The 26,490-nt window shown below is 30.9% G+C and overlaps 9 protein-coding genes across 9 annotated transcripts; 3 read left to right on the forward strand and 6 right to left on the reverse strand.

Moving 5' to 3' along the window:
- Positions 1–1,474: 1,474 nt before the first annotated feature.
- Positions 1,475–2,320, reverse strand: GO595_003072 (FAS-associated factor 2; the record flags this gene model as incomplete). Its single annotated transcript, XM_067916052.1, has 1 exon — positions 1,475–2,320. One exon carries the CDS (start codon positions 2,318–2,320, stop codon positions 1,475–1,477), a length of 846 nt encoding a protein of 281 aa, XP_067776873.1.
- A 195-nt stretch (positions 2,321–2,515) lies between these two features.
- On the forward strand, positions 2,516–3,454 carry GO595_003073 (SET domain-containing protein; the record flags this gene model as incomplete). Its single annotated transcript, XM_067916053.1, has 1 exon — positions 2,516–3,454. The coding sequence occupies one exon, from the start codon at positions 2,516–2,518 to the stop codon at positions 3,452–3,454; it is 939 nt and encodes a 312-aa protein (XP_067776874.1).
- Positions 3,455–5,490: 2,036 nt separating this feature from the next.
- Positions 5,491–6,090, reverse strand: GO595_003074 (Myb-like DNA-binding domain containing protein; the record flags this gene model as incomplete). Its single annotated transcript, XM_067916054.1, has 1 exon — positions 5,491–6,090. The coding sequence occupies one exon, from the start codon at positions 6,088–6,090 to the stop codon at positions 5,491–5,493; it is 600 nt and encodes a 199-aa protein (XP_067776875.1).
- Positions 6,091–6,505: 415 nt separating this feature from the next.
- Positions 6,506–7,615, reverse strand: GO595_003075 (uncharacterized protein; the record flags this gene model as incomplete). Its single annotated transcript, XM_067916055.1, has 1 exon — positions 6,506–7,615. The coding sequence occupies one exon, from the start codon at positions 7,613–7,615 to the stop codon at positions 6,506–6,508; it is 1,110 nt and encodes a 369-aa protein (XP_067776876.1).
- A 3,128-nt stretch (positions 7,616–10,743) lies between these two features.
- GO595_003076 (exportin-1) lies at positions 10,744–13,287 on the forward strand (the record flags this gene model as incomplete). The annotated part of the gene is made up of 1 exon (XM_067916057.1): positions 10,744–13,287. One exon carries the CDS (start codon positions 10,744–10,746, stop codon positions 13,285–13,287), a length of 2,544 nt encoding a protein of 847 aa, XP_067776877.1.
- Positions 13,288–13,560: 273 nt separating this feature from the next.
- GO595_003077 (uncharacterized protein) lies at positions 13,561–14,853 on the reverse strand (the record flags this gene model as incomplete). Its single annotated transcript, XM_067916058.1, has 1 exon — positions 13,561–14,853. The coding sequence occupies one exon, from the start codon at positions 14,851–14,853 to the stop codon at positions 13,561–13,563; it is 1,293 nt and encodes a 430-aa protein (XP_067776878.1).
- Positions 14,854–19,411: 4,558 nt separating this feature from the next.
- On the forward strand, positions 19,412–23,584 carry GO595_003078 (uncharacterized protein; the record flags this gene model as incomplete). Its single annotated transcript, XM_067916059.1, has 1 exon — positions 19,412–23,584. The coding sequence occupies one exon, from the start codon at positions 19,412–19,414 to the stop codon at positions 23,582–23,584; it is 4,173 nt and encodes a 1,390-aa protein (XP_067776879.1).
- A 281-nt stretch (positions 23,585–23,865) lies between these two features.
- GO595_003079 (uncharacterized protein) lies at positions 23,866–24,912 on the reverse strand (the record flags this gene model as incomplete). The annotated part of the gene is made up of 1 exon (XM_067916060.1): positions 23,866–24,912. One exon carries the CDS (start codon positions 24,910–24,912, stop codon positions 23,866–23,868), a length of 1,047 nt encoding a protein of 348 aa, XP_067776880.1.
- Positions 24,913–25,071: 159 nt separating this feature from the next.
- On the reverse strand, positions 25,072–26,298 carry GO595_003080 (uncharacterized protein; the record flags this gene model as incomplete). The annotated part of the gene is made up of 1 exon (XM_067916061.1): positions 25,072–26,298. One exon carries the CDS (start codon positions 26,296–26,298, stop codon positions 25,072–25,074), a length of 1,227 nt encoding a protein of 408 aa, XP_067776881.1.
- Positions 26,299–26,490: the final 192 nt, after the last annotated feature.

The following is a 26,490-nucleotide window of genomic DNA, read 5'->3' on the forward strand; positions in this document are numbered from 1 at the left end:
TTTCGGATTATTCGATCGTAATAATATCGAAATTGATATTGTTAATGATAAAGATGTTAAAATGGAACTAATAACAAAACATTTTGGTTGCGAATATGTGAATATGCACCACCCGCGACTGGCTAGTAATGTTAATGTTAACAATATCGTGAAGTATGTAATATTTAATAATTGAATAAGTATTTCAAACTTACGCATAAAGCGAAGTGTAAACGATATGGCATTTATAATCGATAGAAAGGTAAAAGCAAAGTGGAGGCGAATTCGAAAATGTGGAAATTTATACCTATTGAAAATCCATAAAAAATAATTGAAGAAATATGTTAGTGCTAAAATGCCGTCGATACACTTTAACGGAGCAATGGTTTTTTCTGGGAATTCTGTATTAACATTTGGAAATTGATTCGATTTATTTTTTATGAATTCTTGGCTTGGTGTGTTAACTGATAGAGATACTTGTTGTTCTATTTTTATTTCCGAAGGTTCATAATTAATATTACCATTTAAAATTTTATGGAGTTTATTCCTCCTGGATAAAATTACACTTGTCTTCGGAAGAAGTAATTTTCTAATTCGGCTAGAAGAAGAAATAATATTCTTTTGTATTATGCAATTTGTACAAGAATTTGGAAGCTTTGGTGGCTTGCTTAGTGTGGCGTTTGCTTGTGCTTCATTTATACAGGTATGAGTACAACTTATCAGCTTGATGAGAAGGATCACAAGCATTTTGACATTGAATGTAAGCCGAAATTTGAATTCAAAACGTGTTTTACGATCATATTACACCACAGTGAATAATAAATAGTTTATGGACGTAAATCTTCAAAAAGTATTGTAAACTATATAAAATTATCATTCCATCAGTTATGTTGAATGATTACAACACTTAATTGAAAATATTCAAACAAAATATCAGTTTTTCATTGTTCACCATATTGAATTTTCTGTATGACGATGGTAGTTTTTCTGGTTAAATGTTCGCCTTCTTGTTTTTTCATTTCTCATGAATTTACAAATGTATCTCTTTGTTTTCCAGAAAATTCATTATGATATTCGTTAATGTCAATTACACGTCAAGAAAATTTATCTAAATTATAAATGATTTCGATATTATATTCGAAATAGGACAGTATTTTACTACTATTATTAATACCAACTCCTTCTTCAGGCAGTATGAAATTATTTGCATCTCTGTTCTAAATGATCAAAATATTTAATTTATATGAATTATTTATTATTTCTTTTGGTAAGCAGATAATAGTGATTTTGTATATTTTAAACGTCAGTAATATCTGCTATCATAAAAATAAAAAATAATTTTTTAAATTTTTTGTATACAACTTCTAAGGAATGACAGCTTAACAAAATCGTTGTAAAACACTTTTTTTTAATAGAAATTAAAAATTAAAGACATCTAACATTTAAAAATCAATTCATATAAACGGGGTATCCCGTAAAAAACGTTCTCCTTTCACTATTCTTCTTCTTCAACATGTACAATAAAATTCTTTTCATGACACACTTCGCTTATTAACTTTCCATTTTCTTCTATTCGAAATTGCGGGAACCCTGTTTTCAAAATAAACTTTTTCGGAAACATGAATTTCCTTACGAACACAAACAAAAGATCAATTTTTTGATCTCTTGGGAACTTATGTATTCGATTTATGTTATCTGGGAACTGGAATCTAATTGTTGCGATGTCTGTTGAGTCGTTTGTCTCTGGAAGTTCTTCGAATTCTTTTTCAACCTTTTTTCGTTGTTCTTCTTCATCTTCGATTTGTTTTCGTGCTCGTTGTTCTTCTTCAGCTTCTTCTCTAGTAACTTCTTGATCTTGTTGAACTGCATCATTGAACTCTTCGTTTTGTTGTTGGATGATGGCAGCATCTTGTGTTCTTTGGTTGTTCTCAATTTGGATTGATGATAAAAGATCACTTTCATCAATTCTTCCTTCAAGGATAGCGAAGACACGGGAATCACTAAGGGTTGTTCCATTAGGTCTAAGGATGATTATTGTTGGGATTTCGGTAAATTCAAGTTCACATGCTGAATGCCATCCTTCAGGATAAGAAACATCTAATGGGATAAATATGAAGTTTGAATGGATTTCATTTGCAATGGACTCCTTTTGGAGAATTTTAACGACATGATTTGTATTCGGATTATCAGCAAAATAAATAAATATAAAAAGTGAACGATTGAGATTTTTCGCATCAGTAATAGCATCTTTGAGAGGTCCTGGATGTGAATCAAATGGAAAAGTAAATTGAAGTTGATGATGCAAATTTTCTTGATTATTATAAGGCATGCTTCCGTTCATGAAATGATGGTAAATACGTTTGAAAATATTACAATTACTGGAATGTTCTTCTGTAATTAGTTCTTGGTTTTCCATTTGTAGATTTTTGTATGTGATGAGAACGTTTAATTTCAGGTATTTTGGTCATTTCATATCCCTTTTTTTTTCTTTTTTCTTTTGATATAAATGAAAAGAAGTTCAAATCATCCAAGCAAAATGGATGATTCACTTCCGCACCTAACAAGAGAAGAAAAACAACGTTTTTCTTTATGTTCATATTACGCAAATTTATTAAAGAATTCTTCATTTGGAGACCAAACCAATACAGAAAAACGAAAATCTACAGTTGTAAAAGAACTTTCCCGCAGTACTTCAGAAAATTTTCTTTTTGATTGTGATAAATTAAGTCGTAAAGCATTACGTTTTGAGATAAGCGATATCGATTGTTGGGGTGTTTTTGCTGACGAGCCCATTCAGAAAGGCGAGCCTATTATAGAATACATTGGCGAAGTAATTCGACAACGCGTTGTTGAAAAACGAGAGAAAGAATATGAACTTGAAGGTAATCATGGCTCATACATATTCCGTATTGATGACGACAACAATATTGATGCCACACATTCTGGTGGTCTTGCTCGATATATTAATCATAGTTGTGATCCGAACTGCGAAACACGTATTATACCATTTGACAAGACCAAGCGCGTTGTGATCTTTGCCAAACGCAATATCTCACCTTGTGAAGAACTAAGTTATGATTATCAACTTCCATATGAGATCAAAGAAAAAGCTATTCGATGCACATGTCATTCCCCTAACTGCAAAGGATGGCTAAATTGGAAGCAAGACCAAGATGAAATTATTCGAAGGAATTTGAACATTGGAAATGATGCACCATTTGAACCAGATTCCGAAACTGATGAAGAAACAAAACCTTACAGGAAGCACATTCACGACAGAAATGAGAAAGTTGAGAAAATGAAACGTGAAAGACAACTTGTTAGTGATATACATGTTTTGATTCCTTCTGTAGAAATCGATAAGGATGTAATCACAAAAACATTGGGGTTATCTTTTGATGATGAAGATGATGAAATTGATGAAATAGAAAATAAGAAACAAAAGAAAAAGAAAAAAGGAAAAAGACGTAAGTGAAAAATTAGCGGATTAATAAATAAAGTATAAAGTTAATTCTCTTGGAATGATTCGATTAATACGCAAATGTTCCTGGTTGCAGTTTTTTCTGATGTTTATTTTGTTTACCATTGAAAAATTGTGTGCAAAGGCTTCATAAAGCTTGATTGAAAAAGTTGCTCTCATCGTTTTTGACACATTGAAATTCTTCTGAAATTTGTGGAATCACAATTATCAGAGCGCCCGATGGTTTAATGAACCTTCGAAGATGGTAGATCAGTAATTTCCCATATTTCTATTTGATATCAAAAATGATAATTGTGCAGTTCTTATAATTCGGCAGTGATCTTTTTTGATACGTTGAGTGTGACTTACGCTTCTGTAAACTAATAGCATTGAGGAACTTTACAATACGTTACTTTAACCTCTTAAATAACAAATTTAAATTTTTTCTAAGGGTGTTTAAACAAAAAGTTTTGTGAGTGTAGTTCTTTGTTCCACTTATCGGTGACAGAAACGATTTCTGAATTTTGTGATATTACTGAATTATTTGAATGATTTTTGACGTGGTGTTTTGGTTACTTAGTCAAGATGGGCTCGTTTCAAGAGGATGACTTAGATCTCCCACCACAAGAATATAAATCAGATCCTAAAACAAATTGTTCATATAGTTCGTATAAAAGGGATATAAAATGGAAATTAATCTTTATTGCTATTTTTTTCATAATATTTTTTACAATTCTTTTCATCTGTACATATGTCATTCCACGTGATGAATATCTAGAAGCTAAAAAACAGGATCCCAAACTCGAATTTCAAGAACCATATACTCCAGGAGATGCATTACATTGGACAAATTATTGTATATTTCTAATATTTTTACTTGGGCTTATAGGGTACGCTTCTGATCATCCAAAAGAATTTTTTTATGTGATGTTTTTAACGATTTATGTGGTTTTTGGGTTATTTTCTGCTGGGATATGGATTGCATACGCCGCTACTATTGCAAATTCAGGCACAGTGAAAACAGCATGGGATAAACATTTTTCATATGATAATTATAATAAAAACATAACCAATATAAAAGTAGAAAAACCATATATAAAGATATCAGCATCTGGATATACATCGACCGGGAGGAAACATAGAACCTATTACTATTGTAATCCAGAAGCGATAATAGTTAATTCAACTAATTGTTCAACAACTTATAATTTGCCTGAGTTACATAATCACTCATGGGTTAATATTATATATAATATTACATCAACACAAGATATTGATGATTTTGTTGAAAGAGTCGGACAAAAATATAAAGATTCATTACCTACAACAGATGAACGCGGATTAACGATTAGTTGGAAATATGATATTAGATTTGGATTTAATTCTGAAATTAATGGACTTTATTTTGTTACCAAAAGTAATGAACTTGAAGGTAAACTTAAAAAATCCAATGGTAAGGCAATGATGGCTTTTTGGGCAGGCGTTGGTTATGTTTATAGATTGAGGTCATACCCAGTATTTCGACCTATAATATCTAAATCTGATATTGAAATAGATTTGCCTGAACTTCCTGATAATGATCCAATATGGGATAGAATCGCACAAACAAAATGTATACTTGAATAATTTTGATTCTTTTCAGAATAAGAAATAAATCTTAATTCAGATTTTCAATATGTTCTTTAAAAGGATAATTTTCGTTCGTTTTGAGTTAATAATTTATAAGATAAATTAATTTAACATGAAGTGATAAAAACTAATTTCTTCTTAAAATTAATTAGATTGCGAAAAGAATTTGAATTTTTTGAAAATATATTTTTTACATTTTGGCATGAATTCAATTGGCGTAAATAATAAGATCAAAATATGGAAAAATACATTTGCGAAATGGAAAATAACCGCTTTGTAAACTTTATTATCCTGCAAGAAGCCAAGAATGCATTTAAAGTTTTTTCCACTCTATCACAAGTACTCCCAATGCAAAGGGCTTAAAATTCGCGAGGAAAAAAAAAAAAAAAAAAAAAAAGATTAAAAAAAATACTGATTTTTCTTTAAAGATTATTGTTATTGTGAACGCTATCTTGGTTGTTCCCATTTTCGTGAGCTAATAACAAATTAGGGTCAATTTGATTTAAACCCATTTCGAGCTGTGCACGAGCTTGCGTTTGATTTCGCAACCCAGAATACCATCGATTCTTGATGGAACTGGGACTTCTGCCTTGTAGCTTTTGTGCTATGAGTGACCAGCGATTACCCAGCTCTTTTTGTGATTGAATAATGACTTGATCTTCCCAAGGCTCAAATGGATCGTGACGAATTCCTGGCTGCAGCCTCTGAAACCACCTCTCACGGCATTGCTTAGGAGTTCTGGTCGGCACAAATTTTGCTATGTCAGTCCATTTTTTAGGACCAAGTTGATTGACTGCAGTTGTTAGCATCTCGTCTTCTTGCTGATTCCACGTACCTCTTGTTATCATTGAATTATCTTTTGGTGATTGCTGTATTCGCATAAGAAAATTAATTAAATCTTGTGGCTGGATTGAAGTATTCGAACAAATTTGTGGATACCCATCAATTTGTTGTTGAACTCCTTGAATGGGCGCTTGCTGTTGTTGTTGCTGTATTGAGTTTTGATCTAAATCATTCATCATTGTTCCCCGCCAAAATTAATATGACATGTTACATGAAAAAACTTTGTTTCAGAATAATACAAAAAGCCAGATGCCATATTGAAAACGCAAACGTTTTATTAAGTGAAGAATAAGCTTTTTGAGGGTTGAAAATTCTTAACTTTTTCAAATTGTTATGTCGATATTCCAATTTAAAATAGATAAAAAACAAAATTATTAAGATCTTAAAATATCCTAAAATAAGTTAGGGAAAAAATGAATCACCAAGGTTTACCAACAATAATTTCAAAACATATTGTAAAAAATCCTAAAAACAATCTCCATCAAAACATCCATTCAAAAATATTAAATACACATACATAAAGAATTCAGCAAAGTGCAATATCTTTATAAAAGATTTATTACCAGTGGTTTTTATTTACTAGAAACGCGCTTATTATTCTGTCTTATAATATACAATCAGTGCTTGTAACGCACTAATCAAAATCTGCACAAGGAATGCTAAGCCACTATAAATTAAGTCTTTTGTCAGTACACCCTTCAAATCTAATTTCTCCTCTTCCACATTTTCAAGGTCTAGTTCAGCAAACGCAGCATTGCCTTGGTCCAAATCAACTTCTTCGTCCTCTAAATATGCCGAAAATCGATCGAACCATGAAAAGTCATTATGCGATTGAATGAACATCACAAGCAAAAACGAAACAAAGAATTGGTATCCAAACCCAGATATGATCAATGACCATGCGTTATCGTATGCATACGACGTTTTATATTGATCAAGTGGATTACAAATGAGATATGCAACACATGCGAAAAAGAGTAAACAAGAACATACAAAAGATACAATAACAGGAACTAAACTGATAAAGCACTCAATAACTATGCCAAAACAAATGGAAAAAAGAATTTGTAAAACATTGGATTTTCCATATAGGACATCATAAACAGATAAAAAGATAATGAAAAAGACGGCCATGAGCTTGACGATAAAGCCATTGAAACAGATGGTGAATATTTTGCGAAGAACTGGATTCAATTCTAAAAATAATGGATTATCATTATTATTACGACCACCATATTTCATAAAGAAAATGGCCATAGCGGTTTCTATTACAACGTTAACAGATGGTAATTGATATTCAAATCCGAGATAATTCATGAATGGCCCACTTTGATTTGTATGTGCACATGGACCAGGTTGTTGAGTAATCCACCCAAGCACAGGCGATATAAGATTAGCAAAGGTGCAGGTGTACAAAAATTTAAGTAATTGAAGTCGACTTCGATGATATAATTTCTGCATTTTTTTCTGTTTTCCAGAGGCTTGGAATAAGAAAATAACAGGAAGAATAATAACTAAGTAAACAGCAGCCATGCCTATAAAGTAAAATGAGACCCAATCAGAAAAAGAAGAAAAAATACCATCGGTTATGTCATCCAGAAAATTTTGGTAGCAATTAAGAAAAAAGCTATCTCCAAAAGTAGAAGCAAGATAGTTTTTGAGCATTTCGTTATCGCTTGTAGTAAATTGGGTTGGTTTAGACATTTGTCAAAATGTGTATTTTGTCACTTTTGGAACGGTTGGTGATAAAAACGGTTAATACAAATTTGAACCGAATTCAATTTTTGAAAGAATAAAAAAAAGTGTTTATGGGTGAAATCGTTTAACGTCTTCAAAGCTCCATCTGGTGTAAATAATTAAAAAAGTTGTGTTAATAACGTACAAAAAATGTAATGGAAACTAATTTAATGAATCAAAAGAAATTTCTTCAAAAAAATAAATCATCATTAACAAATTTGGACCCAAAAGGTGGCTCTATTCAAGTAATAGCAGTTGATAAAGTATGGTATGGAGATTTAATCAATTGGCTGTTCAACGGTTCAAAAACAATTCCTAGCAAAATTAAATCCCCAGACATTTTGCTAAATAACCAACTCAAAAAAGGAGTTCGAGTTGGTATTGATTTTGAAGTTGTTCATACAAATATTTGGTCATATTTAACAAATATTTTTTCAACGCCAAAGCAGAAAATCCAAGGCTTTCTAGTTTACACTGAAACCAAAAGAGAAGTAGAATTTGTTTATCCACCGCAAACAATTCAAATCCAATTTGGTCGCCAAACTCTAATAAGGGTTGCATCACTTTCATGGTTAATCAAAGAAATCAAAGAAAGTGCGTGTAATCAATGTCATGTGTATCCTTCAAAATCGTTTTTGTATCACTTGCAAACTAACAGCAAAATTGATGATTCATTAACAGTCGAAAAGGTTCTAAAACAGTATGGAAACAATTTCGAGCTTCGATGTATTGAAAGTCATAAATTATTTTCCACTCCAAATTCTAAAACGCCTCATATTTTCAAGCCAGATGTCAATTTGCAATCACCACGTAAACCAATTCAATCCATAAATACTGTTAAAACCCCCACAAAATTATCTCCTCGACCACCTTTATCACCAATACCAAACAAACAAGTACAAAAAAAATCAGCATCAAATATATTCCAAGAACCTCAACCTTCTTTACCTCTTCTTAACTCACCTATTAGTACACCATCATATCCCAATCCTGTTGGGCTTGTAAATCTTGGAAATACTTGTTTTTTAAATGCGTCATTACAATGTATTTGTCGAATTAAGCCACTTGTTTCATTTATTCTTTCCACTGATTTTGACTCCCAAATAAACATCAACAACTCTCTTGGATCAAAAGGAAAGATTGCACGTGCATTTCGGAATTTTCTTATTGAAATTTCTTCCTCTCGAAGTGCTGTAAATCCATCAAAATTACGTGAAGCTATAATTTCCAAATATAGGCGATTCTCCAATTTTGCACAACATGATTCACAAGAGTTCCTTAATGCTCTGATTGATGGACTTCATGAAGATTTTAATCAACCTTCAAAAGACAAAACGCTTGAAAATGCTGATTCATTAGAGCTTCATTTATCACGTAATTCTTCTCCAATACAGAAGATATTCCTCGGAAGCATGTTCAGCAGCATTGAATGTCCTGAATGCGGTTTCAGCAAAATTGTGAGGGATCCGTTTATGTTTTTTACAGTTGATGTGCCGAAAAGTGTCATTGGAGTACGTTTATTGAATTGTTTGAAAAAGTTTAATCAATGCGAAATTCTTGATAAAGATAACTTGTGGGAATGTGAAAAATGTGGAAAAAAAGTAAGAGCAAGAAAAAGAATGGGTTTGAATGAATGTCCAAATGTGTTAATTATACATTTGAAACGCTTTTCTGAAAATGGACATTTTGCAAGAAAAAATGAAACAAAAGTTGAATATCCAGATTTATTGTCTTCCAAGGATTTTATGGAAAAGGATTGTGGAGATTATAATTTGGTCGGAGTTGTATGCCATTGCGGAGGATTGAATGGAGGACATTACACAGCTATGGCATTAGACCAAAAAAATAACATTTGGTACTATTTCAATGACTCGATTGTCAAGAAAATTAGCGCATCTTCTGCTCATGTAAGTGATGCATATGTTTTGTTTTATCAGCGTATATAAATAAATTACCATGTAACTATTTCTTATCGATTTATTTTCATGTATATATTTGATTGTATTTCAAAATAATATGAAATCGTATAAAATTATATTTGTCTTATTATATGACCATCCCTTACTTGACAAAACAAAAATGAAGGTTGGATTCAATTATTTCAAATAAAAACCAATATTGAAATAAATAACGGTTCCGTTATAGTCATGACGATCTGAATAAATTTCTATTGGATTTTTCTATTTGAAAGCATTCAAAAAATTCGATTTAGCTCCAATCAGCAGGATTTACATCTTTCCACTTCAAAAAATAAAAATAGAGGTCTCGTCATATGCTTAACTATTACATTATAAGGAAACAAATTCTCAATATAGAATATCGTCAAAGTTTATCTATATATATAAATAAATGTATAAAATATAGGATATTATTATTTATTTTGCTTGAAAAGTTATAAATGGTATGACATACTTTTCGGTAACCTAATGGTCAATAAAATCACACCATAATTTGTATGATTACTTCAACCCTCAAAAAAATTTGAAACCGTTTATTCATTTTAACGGTTGCTTAAAATAGTTCATTTTCTAAAATTACCCTTATTACCCTTATTAATAATGTATCAAGCCTTGCTTAACCAGGAAATCCAATTGGATTTGCCATTACTCGAAAAAGCTATCGAAGACGGATATAGAACGGGAAATAATGAAGCAATTTTTGCCATGAATTTTTCCAGTGAAAGGCCTGATATTTTTGAGTATATCAATCAATTTTTACAACCACAAAAATCTCCATTTGTTAAATATTATGGGCTACAAATTTTTAATAAGTTAGTTGAGCTACATTGGGCTGCAATTCCCCAACCCGAAGTTCGAAATTCACTGAAATCATTATTATTAGAATTCATTAAAAACACGATCCAAACGAAAGATCAGTATTTGTCTTATCAAATTCTAAATGAAGCAGATAAAGTTTTGATATCAATTTTAAAATATGAATGGCCAAACGAATGGCCAGAATTCATATCTGTGGCTCTAGAAACAAGCAAGAATTCTTTAGATACATATCTCAATTTTATAAATATATTTGGAATGTTAGCAGATGAAATCACAAATTTTTCAGAAGCATCTTTATCAACCACACGGTCCGCCGAAATGTATGCTCAATTCCAAGCAGAATTTCCAAAGATTGTTTTATACATACAAGGATCTTTAGATAATCCAAGGAGTGAAATGGAAGTGAAAGTCATATTGAAAAACCTTCGCTACTTCGTCAAAGCAACTGATTTAGCAGCAATTATTGATTCTGATATAATTGATCTTATTTGTCGAAGGCATTTGCAAAACCCAAAACTCGTTCCATGTTGTCTTTCAGCCATCGGTGACATTTTTAGCACCAACAATTTCTTGCTTTCTTCACCTCAAATAATTTCACGGATTTTCCTTGTAATTGTTGCTGTTGTTGAACCAGCTTTTTGCGATCAATCATTATCTCGAGTTCCTGAAACATATGGAATTACTATCGACGATTTTGTTCATACGTTCACCGTTTCAATCATTTCATTCATAACTTCGTTTTATCAAGTGCTCGAAACCGAAACCGTCGAAGCGTATTCAAAAGTTTTACAATGGCTTTGTTTTATAACCGCCAACGCGTGTCAAGATGACTTTCGCCTTTGTATTGAGCTATGGTTCACACTTACAAGAGCAGTTTATTCAGAACGTGTTTCAGCACACTTAGATTATTGTCCCGTTTATGTTCCAATTTTTGCAATGCTTCGAAGAATTGGAATATCGAAAATGGAAAAACCTTCCGAAGTCATTATTTCTATCGATGAAGAAGGAATTCACTCTCGAAGGTTAGATTCTTCTACAGAAGCTACAGTAGCATACACTCATATGAGAGAGATGCTTGTTTACTTAACACATATAGATCAAAATGATATGATGGAAGCGCTTGTTCAAAGAGTTAATGAAGTCACTCAAAGTGAATGGAATCCAAATGCTATTAATTCATTATGTTGGGCAATCGGATCTTTAAGTGGTGCCTTACCAGAGAAAGAAGAACTCAACTTCATTTCTAATATTTTAAGCTATTTAATACGAGCATGTATGCAACTTTCTGATATCCCTGCACGAGCAATAGCAGCAAGTGGTGTTATGTACATATGTAGTCAATACAGTCGAGTTTTAATTCAATCATGGCAACTTTTGAAGACAGTTTTAATGAAATTATTTGATTTTATGAAAGAACCAATTCCAGCAGTACAAGATTCTGCTGTTGAATCATTCAAAAACATTGCCCGGTTTTGTCGTTCTGAGATTATCAAGAAGCAACCAAGCGAACAAGCATCGTTCCTTGATATGATGCTCTCAAACATGGGTGAAATTCTCCAACCGCTATCACTAGAGAACGTTATCGGCACTTTTGAAGCGGTTGTCATGATAATTCAATGCATAACCGATGAAAAACAAAGAACCGAAAAAGCCGCCGTTTTATGTGGTGGAATTAACGGAACCCTTGAATCCCTTAAATCGAATGTTCAATTACTCAATGACCAATGGCATGAACAATTCCTTTTTGTTCTCCAATGTAATGCGGGGCTAGCCAAATATTTAGGATGTACATTTATACCTAATCAACTTTCAAACATCCTTCCTGCTTTAATGGAAATTTATCAAAGAACATCAGCTCTTCTTTTAGAATGCGCTGTAAAGAATGCCTTAGCATTAAAAGAAGCTTCAATGCTTAGAAGTATAAATGCGGGAATTGCAAGATTATTAGATACTTCTGTATCGAACTGTGGTAATTCTACGCCAATCATCCAGTTCATACTACCGCCTGTTCTACAAGTCATTGTACCTGATTACCAGAACTCTCCAGCAAAGGTACCAGAGGTCGTCGGTTTGATGGCGGCTTTGACGATGAAAATCCCCGGTGAAATTCAAGCCTCAATTCAAATGATTTTCGCAACGGTTTTCCAACCAACGGTACCACTTATTCAAGACATGAACGATAACTTTGCGTTCAAAAAGGAGTTCAACCGTTTGATGAGTTCGTTGGTGTCAAATTGCACCAGCTTCTTAACATGCGTCCAAATAGATGACGTCGTATTGTTCATGAACTGTCTTAAGCTTTTGTGTGGGAACACACAACCAGAGATCTCCGAAAAGTCACTTCAAATTGCATCAAATCTTATTAATATGCTCGAAGCTAGAACTCCACCACAGTTCATAGCACAGTTCCACGACTTCTTTGCTGTTGATTTTCTTGTCTTTGCGTTCAATCTTATGACCGATAGTTTTCATAAATTTGCATTCAACCAACTCACAGGGCTAATCCGTAGTCTTATGCAGTTACCAGTGATGAACAATAAGATGCAACAAATAGTTGAAATGCTCACAGGTGTATTCCCTAATACAAGTCCAACAGATATTTATAATTTTGTACTCCAAATGCAAAGCGAAGCACCGAGTTACACAAACTTCAAGAATTTGATGCGGAACTTCTTGGTTGAGGCAAGAAAATTCTCTCCGAAAGATCCATCATTGTTTGCAAAGGAAATGGAGGAGGTTGTCCAAGAGATAGAAAGGAAGAAGAACGTCCCAGGGCTACTTCCTCCATCGCAAAATCCTCAATTATTAGAGGAGATAGAACAATTGACTTCTTTTGTCGGTAATATGTCATTAAGATTATAATAAACATTTATACATTTTTAACCGTAAAAATTTGCATTTAAATGCTCTTCTTTATGATGTGATAAGAAAGAAATGAAATACATTAACATGTTCAACAGATATTCTCATTATTCACAACATTTATAACCAGACATAAAAAATGTAATTGTTGCTTATTATTGATTTTAACATTTTGTTATTATGTACTTAAATACATAAAAAACTTTTGGTGAAATTATATTTTGAAAAAACAAATTTATCAAACATAATTTAAGAAAAATTTTATTTATTCTCTTAAAAATCATCTTCTTCATAATACTCCTCTTCCTCTATTTCGTTACCGCCATCGCCCAAATTCGAGATCTGAATGAAAATATTATTTGGATCATCATCGAAATCACTGTCGCTAAAGAAACTTGGCAAAGGTCCACCGAATTCTTTATGTATTGTATCGAAGTATTGATAATATACGTCATCATAAAACTGTTTCCATTCATTATTTTCATCTTCGCTTGGAGCTCCTTCGATATCTATGATATGTTCAGTAAAACTAAACAAATATCCCCAATAATTTGCGTCTTTGATTTGGTCCTTTTTCGAATATTCGGTAACAATTCGATGTTTCATATCTAACTTTTCAATCAGGATGTTGGCAGAGCGGTTTTGCATCAAGGCTGAAAATAAACCGTAGAACGATACGTGGAAAATTGAATGGATTTTGAGCTCAAAAAACCGATCAAGCAGAATTTGCATCGTATCGTAAATAAACGGTTCCGGGTTTTCTTCTGATGCACGAAGAAACAAAACAAGGAGCTCTATAGCTTTCTCATGCTTAGAAAGAAATGGTAAGGGCCCACAAATAAAGTGACAGATGTCTTCAAGATGATTAATGGCATATTCATAAACAGGTGTACAAATCATATCTTCTTCACATATGTCGTCAGAACCATAAGAAACATCATCCATCTGAGAGCAGAGCTCAAAAATTAGGGAAAAGGCCCAATAACTGGATTCTGAGTATGCTGAGTGAAGTGCAATATCAAATATTTTGGAAATCTTTTCATCAGTCACAATCTGGCTAATAAGAGAAGAGTCCGGATTAGCATTCGAAATAATGGATGAAATAATTGATAATACTCGAGAATTGAAAATTTCATCTGTCTCAGAAAGTGATTCAAAAAGACAATCACAGGCATTTATATCTTCGAAAAATGATGAAATTTGTGCACTTGGGTCAATTGCTAATGAATAAAGCACATCATATACGGGTTCTTGCTTAATTGACTTGATTAAGAGGGAGAAAAATTGCGGTTTCTTGGAGAGGTACAGGTGGATAACTGAGTTTTGCGTTTTTAATAAAATCAAAATCAATTGAGAAAAAATACGAGCTGGTACTGCTGGTATTGGATCTTTTGAAAGCTCTTCTATCATTCTTTCATAGAAAAACTCATTTTGACTTATTTTTGTCGCATAATAGCGAGTAAGTTTGTCAAGAATTCCTTGTGCTATACGTGCATAATGACCATCACCATCACCTTCTTGTAGAGCCTTTTCTAGTAATTGTTGGAAATTATTTAGAAAGAACATGGTTATTGTGGGATTATTTGGTGAAATAGCTTGAACAATATTTGATTCACATAATAGGTCATCAATTGAACAATTCCCGTTGTTGATTTTATTTTTGATATTGTCAAAGGAAATAGAAGGATAATTGCCTTGCCTGAGAAACATCCGAGCCCTTTACCTTAACGTCCGTCGCTCTGGTGAGAGTAAACCATACAAAAAAATATAAAGCCAAGCCAAAAAGTGATTCCAAACCGAAAAGCCAGCGTTAACATCTCCAAAAATAAAAATAATGCTCATAACGAAGGAGACACAAGAATACATCGCATCCAAAGAATAATGAATAACTTAAAAAATGGAAAATAATTTAGCAAATATAAGAAAATGGAAATTCTATCCAAAATTTATTTATAGTCAAATATAAATAAATCTTTGAAATTTTTGTAATATATTTTCTTTGAATGGAACAACGGTCGCAATAATCTTTTTTGTCAGCGGGATTTGGTAATTAACAATACTTAATATTAACAATACTAAAACTTTCGTAAATCGAACGAAAAACGCTAGTTTATGTAACACGACATAGTTAAAATATATAAGATTCCGTCATAAGATACTTAAGAAATAACAATCATTTCACATTTTTTTTTTTGTGATTTTATATCCATATCATATGGCAACGTGTTTGGATGTATTCCATAAAATATTTTTTGAAAATAAAAGGGTTTTCATGCTAAACTCAACATCTTCTTCATTGCATCAAATGCAGGTAGCTTATAAAAAGAAAAATGCCTTCAGTTAAATTCTGATATTTAGCTTCATAGTTTAAATTCATTATAAATACATGCATCAATTATCATAAAATTATAAAAAAGATTTGCATGTAGAGTTTAATTAATTTTATATTAAAAAAAATAATGTGTGGATCCAACACAATAAGAACTTAAAACTATGTTCCAATATGTCGAAAATGGAATCTTTTTATATGGATAATTTAAATGAGAAGAACGTTATTTACTTTTTTTAGACAGAATTATCTCACATCTCTTCTCAATTTTTAACCTCTCATGTTCAATTTGCAAATTTACGTTGAAGTACGTTGAATTCAAATTTAATTCTTCCAAAAATATTTAACAAAGCAGTAAGTTTTGAAATGAAGAAATTGAACTGAATACAAATTTGAATCGAACTCTCTCAAAAATTCATCATCTTCATGCAGGCCATTTCTTTAGCCCTTTCGATTCTTTCATTTTTCTTTCAGATTTCAAGTCAAATATCGATTAATAAAGCGGGTGTATTAGGTTTTTCATATTCTTATCAAATGGTTCCAACATATGAACAAACGAATATTTTAACGAGTACCGAAGTATTAACGAATACAAAAGTTTCTTCGAATACACAAGTTATTACATCCACATATATTGAAACGAATTCAATGACAGAATCATTAACGTTGAAAAGTTCACTTTCACAAAGATTTTTTGAAACCGAATTTTCGACACATACAATTGTGAATACGAAATCTTATACATTATCGAATTCGTTTATTTTAACTGACACATATTCGTTAACGCAAACACAAAAGTTGACTGATTCAATTACGATTTCGCCAACATTTATTTATACGAATACATATGATACATCATATACGTATTTAGATAGTTTGTTAAATGTACCTTCAACTTCACAAACGTCCATTTTAACATATGTTTCATCGATAACACGTGTTTATGTAAATTCGGTGACATATTCACTCACGAATACATTATCAGAAACTCTAGTTTCATCATATACTTCTTCTTTTGTTAATTCAGTCACATATTCATCTTCATTGAAGAGCACACAAACATTGAGTAGCACACGAACATTAGGATATACCACGCAGAATACAAAGGCAAAATCATATACAAAATCATCAACTATTTCATATGTTTATTATACATCATCCACCAAATATACGACATATAAATCTTCTTATACAGATTCATATACATATAAATCATCATATACGACTGTTTATTCAGTTGTTACTCGAAGTCCATCAATCATGTATACAGAAACGATGTCATGTGGATATCCAAATGCAAACAAAATGAATGCACTAAAAATACAAACAATCAAAAATATTAATATGCAACGTTCTGATGATAGATTAATAATTTCTGGAGCAAAGCCAAAGGTTCCATGTATGTTAGTGCCAATATATAAAACTGTATATTCAATTTCTACAACAATAACAAGATCGATAACATCATCGAGATCATTAACATCATCTAAAACAATGGTTCCAACAGTTACAGTATCAAAAACGATTACATCAACTAAAGAAAATTCAATAACAATGTCAGAAACATATTGTTCATCAATAACAAAAACATTAACGATTACGAATACTAAAACACTTAAAAATACACAAACACAAACACGTACTATATCATCTACAAAAAGTCCAACACTAAGTATTACAGAAGTTGAATCGAATACATATCCACCAACGAAAACTCGAACTTATACGAAATCATTAACAAATTCTAATGTTAATTCAGGTAGTTTAACGAATTCATTTATTTCGACACAAACGATTTCAAAAACATCATCACCATCATTAACGAATTCGATAACAATAATACCATCTATAACTAATATTCAAACATCAACATTGACATTAACATTAAGTTATACATATGTTAAAGATAATACACTTACACCAACTCAAACATTAAGTATTACTAATACAAAATCGACAAGTTTAACATATATTGCGACGATATTCTTAATTGATATATATACGAATACAGAATCAATTACATTATCACCAATTTCAACATTATCTCAAACTGAGATGATAACAAATTCGAATACATTTTCAGTAGAAACTACACATACAAAATCATTCTTATATTCAAATTCATATCAAATAACATATGAACTAACATTAATACGAATAGAAATTGAAGATTCTAAAACATTTACATCATCATTTACATATACAATAGAACAAGAACCTACGAATACATTCACAATTACAAATACGAATACATTCACAATTACAAATACGAATACATTCACAATTACAAATACAAATACAATTCCGAAATCACAAACAACAATAACACCACAAATACAAACGAAAACACAAACAGAAACAATAACGCAAAATACTAAAGAACCCACAAATATAAATACAAAATCGAATATATTTACAGCAACAGCATCTATCCAAGAAATTAATTCAATAATTACTATCAGTATTTCGAAATTATTAACACAAACGATTGCATTAACACAAACATTAAGTATTATTAATAGTTTTCTTTCTGAATCATTTACATATATAATATTTAATTCTAAAGTTAAACTTACGAACACGATATTTATTTATTATAATTATACTATTTTTCAATTTCATACTCTTGAAAAATATTATTCTAATTATATTTATATTTATGAAGATCATGAAGGAAATGAAGAAAAGCAAAATTCGAATAATTTATGGATTATTATTGGAATTGTTATTGGAGTTATTGTTATAATTATTATTACAATAACAATAATTATTCATATTAATCGACATAATAAGAATCATGACGAAGAAATTGTTGAAGAAGTTAAATATCAAGAAGGTGAAATTGATGGATGTAGAAGTATTATGAAATTAGAAGATATTGATGAAGATCCATTTGCTGTTGATTTTGAAGAACATAAATTTGTTAGTCCAATTTAATTTTATTCATATAATAAATAAAAGATCTGTTCATTATGTTAGATAATAGAGGAAATTATCCTCGTGACAAAATAAAATCTCAATTTATTCGCTTATTTGTTTTCAATTTATATCGATAGTGGGATGATTTTTGTTTGAATACAGATTATGTTTATTATTTTGAATCAATTGTGCATTTTTCTGATTGCTTACCAGTGATTATGAGTGTTTATGTATTTTTGAGATAAAAAAGGATGTTTATCAAAATTTGTGATTCTTAGAAAATGAATATCCATTATTTTTTCTTTTTAAAAATGATAATTAATTATTTGATTTTTATATATTATTATTATGCACTACTTGGATAGGATTGTATTTGAACTATAATACATTGATGAAGTGCATGGAAATAAATCTGAATTTAGTTGGATTCAAACTATTTTTTAAAAACTTTACAGTAAAGCACGCTAAATAACGATACAATAAAGCAGTCAGCAAATAAATTCCTTCAATCGCTCACAGCTAACAAATTAACTCCAAGTTTGAAAAGCAGACACTTTTCTATGATTGAGTATGAATTTCAAACATCTTTCCTCAATTGGTATCATTAAAAATCACGAAACCCTCGAACAACCAATCCACACAGAGGGTTTTTGCTCATTTTATTAAGGTAATCCGTTTCATGTTGTCACAAGATGAAGGTGTACATTTCTCCATTTAAATAAAACGTAAAAACCAATTTTTTTAGAAAAAAGGATAGCAGCGAATAAAGTTTCGTATGGTGTTTTCCATATTTTGGAATTCGTTTGCATAGAAAAGACGTTAAGTCACTTCAAATTTATAGTCTGGGGCACCCTAAAAGCAAAAAAATCGAAAGAAATGTTTAACTTTGAACAATCATATAAAACATTTGCTAAAATATGTAATGTTTCTTCTGATTGTTCTAAATTTAAGTCAACGTTCCCAAACCTCCAAAATGCAGCAACAGAAAAAACAAATTCAGATCAAGATGATGTAATTCTTTGGGATTCTGGAGCGCCAATACCTTGCTTGCTTGGTAAAGCCCGTACCTCCCAAGTAGATACAATTATTGGATCTGTATTATTAATATCTTGTAATACTGCTTTTCTCATTGCTTCATCAATTCTAGAAGGCCAAATGAAGAAAGAAACGCAATGTAGTATCCAAATCATATATACTGCGATTAAAGACACAATAAAAGAACAACTTCCGAATTTTGATGAAGAAACACAAACGCTTTTTTCAAAATATCTTGAATTTTTTACAACAATTGAAGACCATGCTTCATTAGAAGATATAAGAACAGCATCAGCAACAATTCAAAGTAAGGTTTATTCAATGTTCGAAATCCATCCATTTTTTGGTGATTTTGTTTATTTGATCTTCCAGTTCCTCTTGAATTTCCAATCCTTTGGGATCATAGAGCTTGCTTCTAACATGTTCCAAGAATTTTCCAAAATCGAAAAACCTGTCATAAAGGCACTAAAATTACTCTTGAAACAAAAGTTCCAATCATCAACCAATAAATTCCAAGAGATCAACAAAATTCTTTCAGATTCAATAGCTTCAATGCCAGCTGAATATCCTTATTATTTAAGCCGTAAGTATGTGATTGAATCACTTCTTCCTCTTACTGATCAAATCTTACATCTTTGCTCGAAACTTCCAAACAGCCTCTTTGGCCAATCATTTCACGCGTCAGAAACCGAATATCTTCCAATTGAATTTTCTCAATCGTTCCTATCAATTTTCACAGCAGAAACCGTCGAACATGAGTACGTTAAGCAACTTGCATTATCATTAAACTCATGTACAAATGATACATTATTACAATATTTATGTAGTGGCGCATCCTATTTTTTTGACGAAATACTTGGCTATACTTCAATAATTTCATCGTTATTGCCAATTGAACCAAATTCATTAATTGAACATTTGTCATATTTATTACAACAATTATCACCAATCTTTTCAGCGATATCAAATCAATTTTATCAAACGATTAAAGCTTCAAATATTAATTTAGATCCATCATTAAACTTTTCATTTAATGGAATTAATGCTACAATTACAACACCACTTTCGGCGTTACAAACAATAATGATATATAATAACATTCAACCACTTCTCCCAGAAGACAAACAAGAAATGTTATCAAGTTATTATAATAATTTAGTTAATATTTCATTATCTTGGATTATTACAATTACAAAACTTTTGAGGTTATTTGAAATGAAAATTGTTGAAATGTTAATTGACATCATTGACATACAATATAATTTATCTAATGAAGTTAAAACTAAAATTCTTGAAGATTATAATCACTTAGATAAATGCGATATATCGAAATTAGATTTTAATCAAATAATCCAAATCTTAACGTATTCCAAGTCAATTAACGAAATAATCATTTCAAAATTTGACGAGATACGATCATTTAAGACACAATCATTTGCATGCTTTACACCGAATTTTCAAAGCATAACCGAATTTGTTGATTCTTCGATATCAATTATTAATGAATTAAATGAAATATTAAATTCAACGCCAACCACCTCAAAAATCAACACAACTATATATCAACAAAACTCATCAATTTTATTACAAAAAATGTTTTTCCAAGTAGATACATTAATGACAGCGATTTCCACACAATTTGAATATGTTCCATCAGTTTTATCTAATTTAAGGTTACAAATCTTTCAATTAAACCTCCAAATAATACCATTAAAAATTAATGTTAATTTATTACAAGAAAAATTAAATATCTTAAGTAATGAAAACGATGTTAAAAAACTACTTGAACTATCATCAGAATATCAAAACTATATTCAAGATTTGATACAAAAAGTATTAGCGCCACGAATCGATGAAAACTTTGTACAAAAAATGCGATTATCAAATAAAGAAGATGTTGACACATTAATACAAAAAATTGATTCTCCTGAAATACGAAACGAAATTTTATATGAAATTCATTCGATATATGAAAATCCGATTTATCGCCAAGAACAAAAGAAAATCGAAATAAACCTCAAGAAAGTTATTGAGATGCGAGTTCGAAATGATTATCCATTAGACATAACGAAAATCGCGCAACTTACTGAGAAAGAAATTTATGATAACTCGTTAGCCATAGCTGCGATAATTCCATTATATGCAGGAGAGAACCTCGAAATATTACAAAAGCAAATCGCTCCTTTAATATTACGTAATTCTGCACCTGAAATACATCAAATTGTTAGAGATACTTTGGTACAATTTACGTATTCAGACCCATTGAACTCAAAGTTAAATGAAATAGTGCAAAATATCGTAAATGGTGAAACTGAAATCGAAGACAAGATTAAAGAAATTGCCAAAACTTTTAATATTAATAACCTTCCAAAATTACAAAGCGAAGATCAAGAAAAAATATTTTATCAACTTTTGACTTTGTTGGCATATTCGATTACTGCTCCGAAAGGTCCGTTTTCTGATGATAAAATTAAGAAATGGAAAAAAGATTTATTCGATCCGAAGTTAAATCAAGATGAAATCAAATCAATAGTTTATGAAGCTTTAAGATCTTCTTTGTTAACAGCTGTAATGAATAATGATTATGATGTACAATTAATGTATAAATATCAATATGTTTTGTCAGCTTTGGATAATTACGAAAATGATCAGTCAGATTACAATAAACGGTCGCTGGTCGCATCAATTTGTTTACTGCCGACCGTTATGAGGCCGTTTGGCGAGATTAACATGAATTGGGCGGTTGCGGTTACTTTACTACAACCGAGTTCGATTAATCAGTTAATTGAACTTGAAAATGAAACAGATTTTTATCAATATATTTCAGATGTATTTCCTCCACCTGTAAAATTACAGGATACTATTTCTACGACTTCAAGACATTCATCATCAGTATTTACTATTTCAAGAATGAACTCAATGTATTCAAATGATGAGAAAATGCCACTGATGACTGGCAGTGATGACTTCTCTGATATGTCAGATGATGAAGAACCTGTTGTAATTTATCAAGATGTTATTGAGGAAGAAGAAGTTGGAGAACCAGAAACTATCGAAGAAATAGAAGAAGTATTTATCGAAGAAGATGAAAATGAACCAATTAATGATGAATTAATCCAAAAAGAAATTGCTTATAAACAATTATCTGAAAGCGAGAAACTATTATCAAAGTTATATAAATATGTCAAATCATTAGAAATACAAGTTGTTAATGTAAAACTTCAACAGTTTTGCTCTTCTACAATTGATTTAATAGAAAACAAGCTTTTAGACAAACAAAAAATTATTTCAATAACCGATAAAGTAAAGTCTATCGTCAATGAAATAACCGACGACGATAGATCCAAATCCAAAGAATTGAAACCGTTTATCAAAGAATTCAATGAGCTCACACAAAAATTCTCAGAAAAAGATTCAATTGATTCAATTAATTCAAAAATCACCCTCATGAATTCAGTTTTGTATAAACTTGTACAAAGAATGGAGTGCCCCAATGAGGAAACGTTAATGAACTTAGATCAAATTCGAAGAGATTTTGTGATAAATTCACCAGATATTTTGAATAGTTTACGCGAGTTTAACAAGACGTTATCGGTTTTGATCGGCAACAGTGAAAAAGTGGAAAATCCGAAACAAATCTTAAATGCATTAACACATGTTTTTAAGGCCTCTTTTATGTTTTATTTAATGTATTTCTTATATGATTTTTATGATAATGAACTTGACATGAAATGTATATCATTATGTCGAAGAATGCAATGTTCTATGAATGATTTAATTTCGACTTTAACTGATAAAAAGTCAAAGGATTATGCAGACCTGATGGAGATATATGATGAAATCAATGAGAAACTGAAGAATTTGATGAACGACACCGACAAAGCGAAGGGAGTCCTTTCGGACACGATGGAATACGCAAAGAAGAAATTGGACATGCAGGCACTGCTGATAAAGAGAAGGGCGGAACTGAAAGAAGCTGAGGACGAAGTGAAAAGACTTTCTGATATTGAATAAAGTGATTTGTTGAAATAATATAAAAACGAGCAAAATGATAAAATGTTTTGAGTAAATAATTCAAATTTCGTGCTAATAAAATGATATTATCCGAAAATGATTACAATACTAATTATAATTTTAAGTATAATAAACAGTGTACATATCTTATTTTTAATAGTGGTTCCATTTCATTTAGTCTATTTATAGTAAAAGATGAAGCTACAATATAGAACGGATGTTTGTAGAAGTATAATCTTTAACTATGGAAACATTGTGAAATTATTTATAAATTATACATGTTAGAAAATGTTTACAATAAATATAATTAATTTCGTTATTACATCAGATACCTTATGCATTTGAATCACTTGATTCTTGTTTTCTACTTTTAATTTCCAAACCACAATTCCGACACACGCAGCTGCAACAACAACCACAACCACGACTACAATTGCAGCTATTTCGCCATTAGAAAGTCCTGACGCATCACCATCTGTGTTATCATTGTCACTACCGCCTTCACCACCAGTACTTTCATCACCCCCTTCTCCACCTTCATCTGTTTTACCAATATCACTTTTGTCTGTTTTAACTTCTTCTTCATCCTTCATAACATCTTCCCAACCACTATAATCTATGTTAAAGTTATAGAGTTCATCTGCATTCATATTGAACTTAAATGTACAACATCTTTGCCAAGCGTTTTCATCAGTTAATTCTAATGTTGCATTGTTGCCAATGACATTGCTATAATTAATTCCATTTGCTTGGAACATAACTTCAGGTTTAACTGAATCGTCAAATTTTATATTTAAGAAATGTTCATCATCATGATCAATAACGAAAGTGGTATAACATTCAACAACTCCATTTTTTGCCTTTTTACGTGGCTGACAATAAGTACTTCTTTCATTAGTTCCATTCATTAATACTTTTACAAGTTTTCCAGCATCATTAGCCATATAAATATTTTCATTCATTACATATAACATATGTGGAATCCATTTCATGAAAAATTCCTTTTTTTGTGAAATATAATCGCATTGCGTCCAATCAGATAATGAAGGGAACGAACCAAATGCAAATTGATGTGAATAATAATCTTCAATTCGATCCATTGTATACCAATAACCAGAAATCTCGAGATTAGAATATGAACGACTTCCACTTAAAAACTTCGCATGATAAAATCGCATTTTGTGCCATTCTTCATAGTAATCTCTACCATACAAACCCATTCCACATTCCCAACCAACATTTGCAATATATCTTGTGAGTTGTGGTGGAGTATAATATGAATTCCACATAAAACCATTTGGACTTTGTTCCTTTAAATGTGGAACCATTCGGAAGAAACCTGCAGCTAATGGTACAAACTCATTAAAGTTTTGATCAAGAAGTGTATAAGGTATAGATTCAGCTGATTGATTAGTTTGATATGTGACATAAAAAAAATTAGTTGAACCTAAACCATAATTACAATTTACGCCAGTTTCATTACATCGTCAAAATGATGTAAGTAATGAATAATAATAAAGATAATTATGAATCTCTTCATTCCACATAACTCTGCATTGACTTGAAACTTTATTCCAACCAATTTCTCCTCTTAATACACCATCAGATTCTCTTATTCCTTGTTTTTTAATGAGTTCTGCAACCCATTTTTCAGATCCACCTTCATTTATTTTTTGATCTATTAAAGCGGCAAATGTATTTTCATCATATGAATCATATAATAAATGTAATATCGTAGGCTCTTGATAAGTAAAAAATGGGAAAACATCATTAGGATAATAACCCCAATTAAATTTAAACCCATATTCTTCACGAGCTTTAGTTAAGTTATTACCAAAACATATCGAAAGATTCGTATTAGGAATCCATGAACCAGTACCAAAAGGTTGCACATTATATATATCAGGAAACAGATGATGCCATAGTTCAATTGCATGGCGATATGTTTTTGTAGGATATTCAATTAATATATATGAAATCGAAAATCCAGTGGAGTTACGTGGTTTCGCATACATTTGGAAAAATGCTGAAAGTTTCCCATTGTATATGGAATGAGCAAATGCCCATCCATGGTAATATCGTTCATCTAATATGTTAATTCCAAGAATATGCGAGAAATTTGCTTCTATTGGTACTTCAGTAAATTCAGCAGATGTATCACTATACCAGAAATTTGGATATTGTACAGTAGGATAAATATCATGTGAATTAAGTAAATGAAGTGTTTGAATATCAACTTTACCTTTATCATAACCAATGTGCGTATTAACAAATGTTATTTTAGGTGATGTTGATACTGTTTTGGTTTGATATTTTGTATCTTCAATGGTGGAATCAGAATAATAAAATGTTACACTTGGACTAAGAACTGTCATGTTTCCTTCATTTACAGGGTTATTATAGAAAACATCAATGTTTGTGATTTCATCAAAGAAAATATTGTATCGAGTGACATTTAGTTTTGACCCATATGGAATTTCTTGAGAAAATAAATAACGGGAATCCTTGTTCTTAGCATTAAAAATGCATTTTGCATTGCTACTTATGATACCATTCCCAGACCCACATTCAATTTCAATGGGATAATATGGATGATAAATACCATCAGGTAATCCTTCAACTTTATATGATCGATAAAATGCAAGAGGTGAATTATAGCCTGTCAAAAATGTGATTGTTCCGTTTTCATTTGAAATATTTATTCCATGGTGCATTTCCAATTACAAATGAATCTTGTGATAGATCAAAACGAAACTTTTTTAAAGGCCTGTCTGCTTTTTTTACATTAAATAATGTGTTACATGGATCAGAGCATTCAATGAGTGATAAAAGAAAAAACATTTTTTGGAACAGGATTAACCACACAAAATTTTTATAAAAACGATCGAAAAACTGCTTGTAAAGCT

The sequence above is a fragment of the Histomonas meleagridis genome (genome assembly GCF_020186115.1).
Source record: "Histomonas meleagridis strain 2922-C6/04-10x chromosome Unknown contig_20, whole genome shotgun sequence".
Lineage (NCBI taxonomy): Eukaryota > Parabasalia > Tritrichomonadida > Dientamoebidae > Histomonas > Histomonas meleagridis.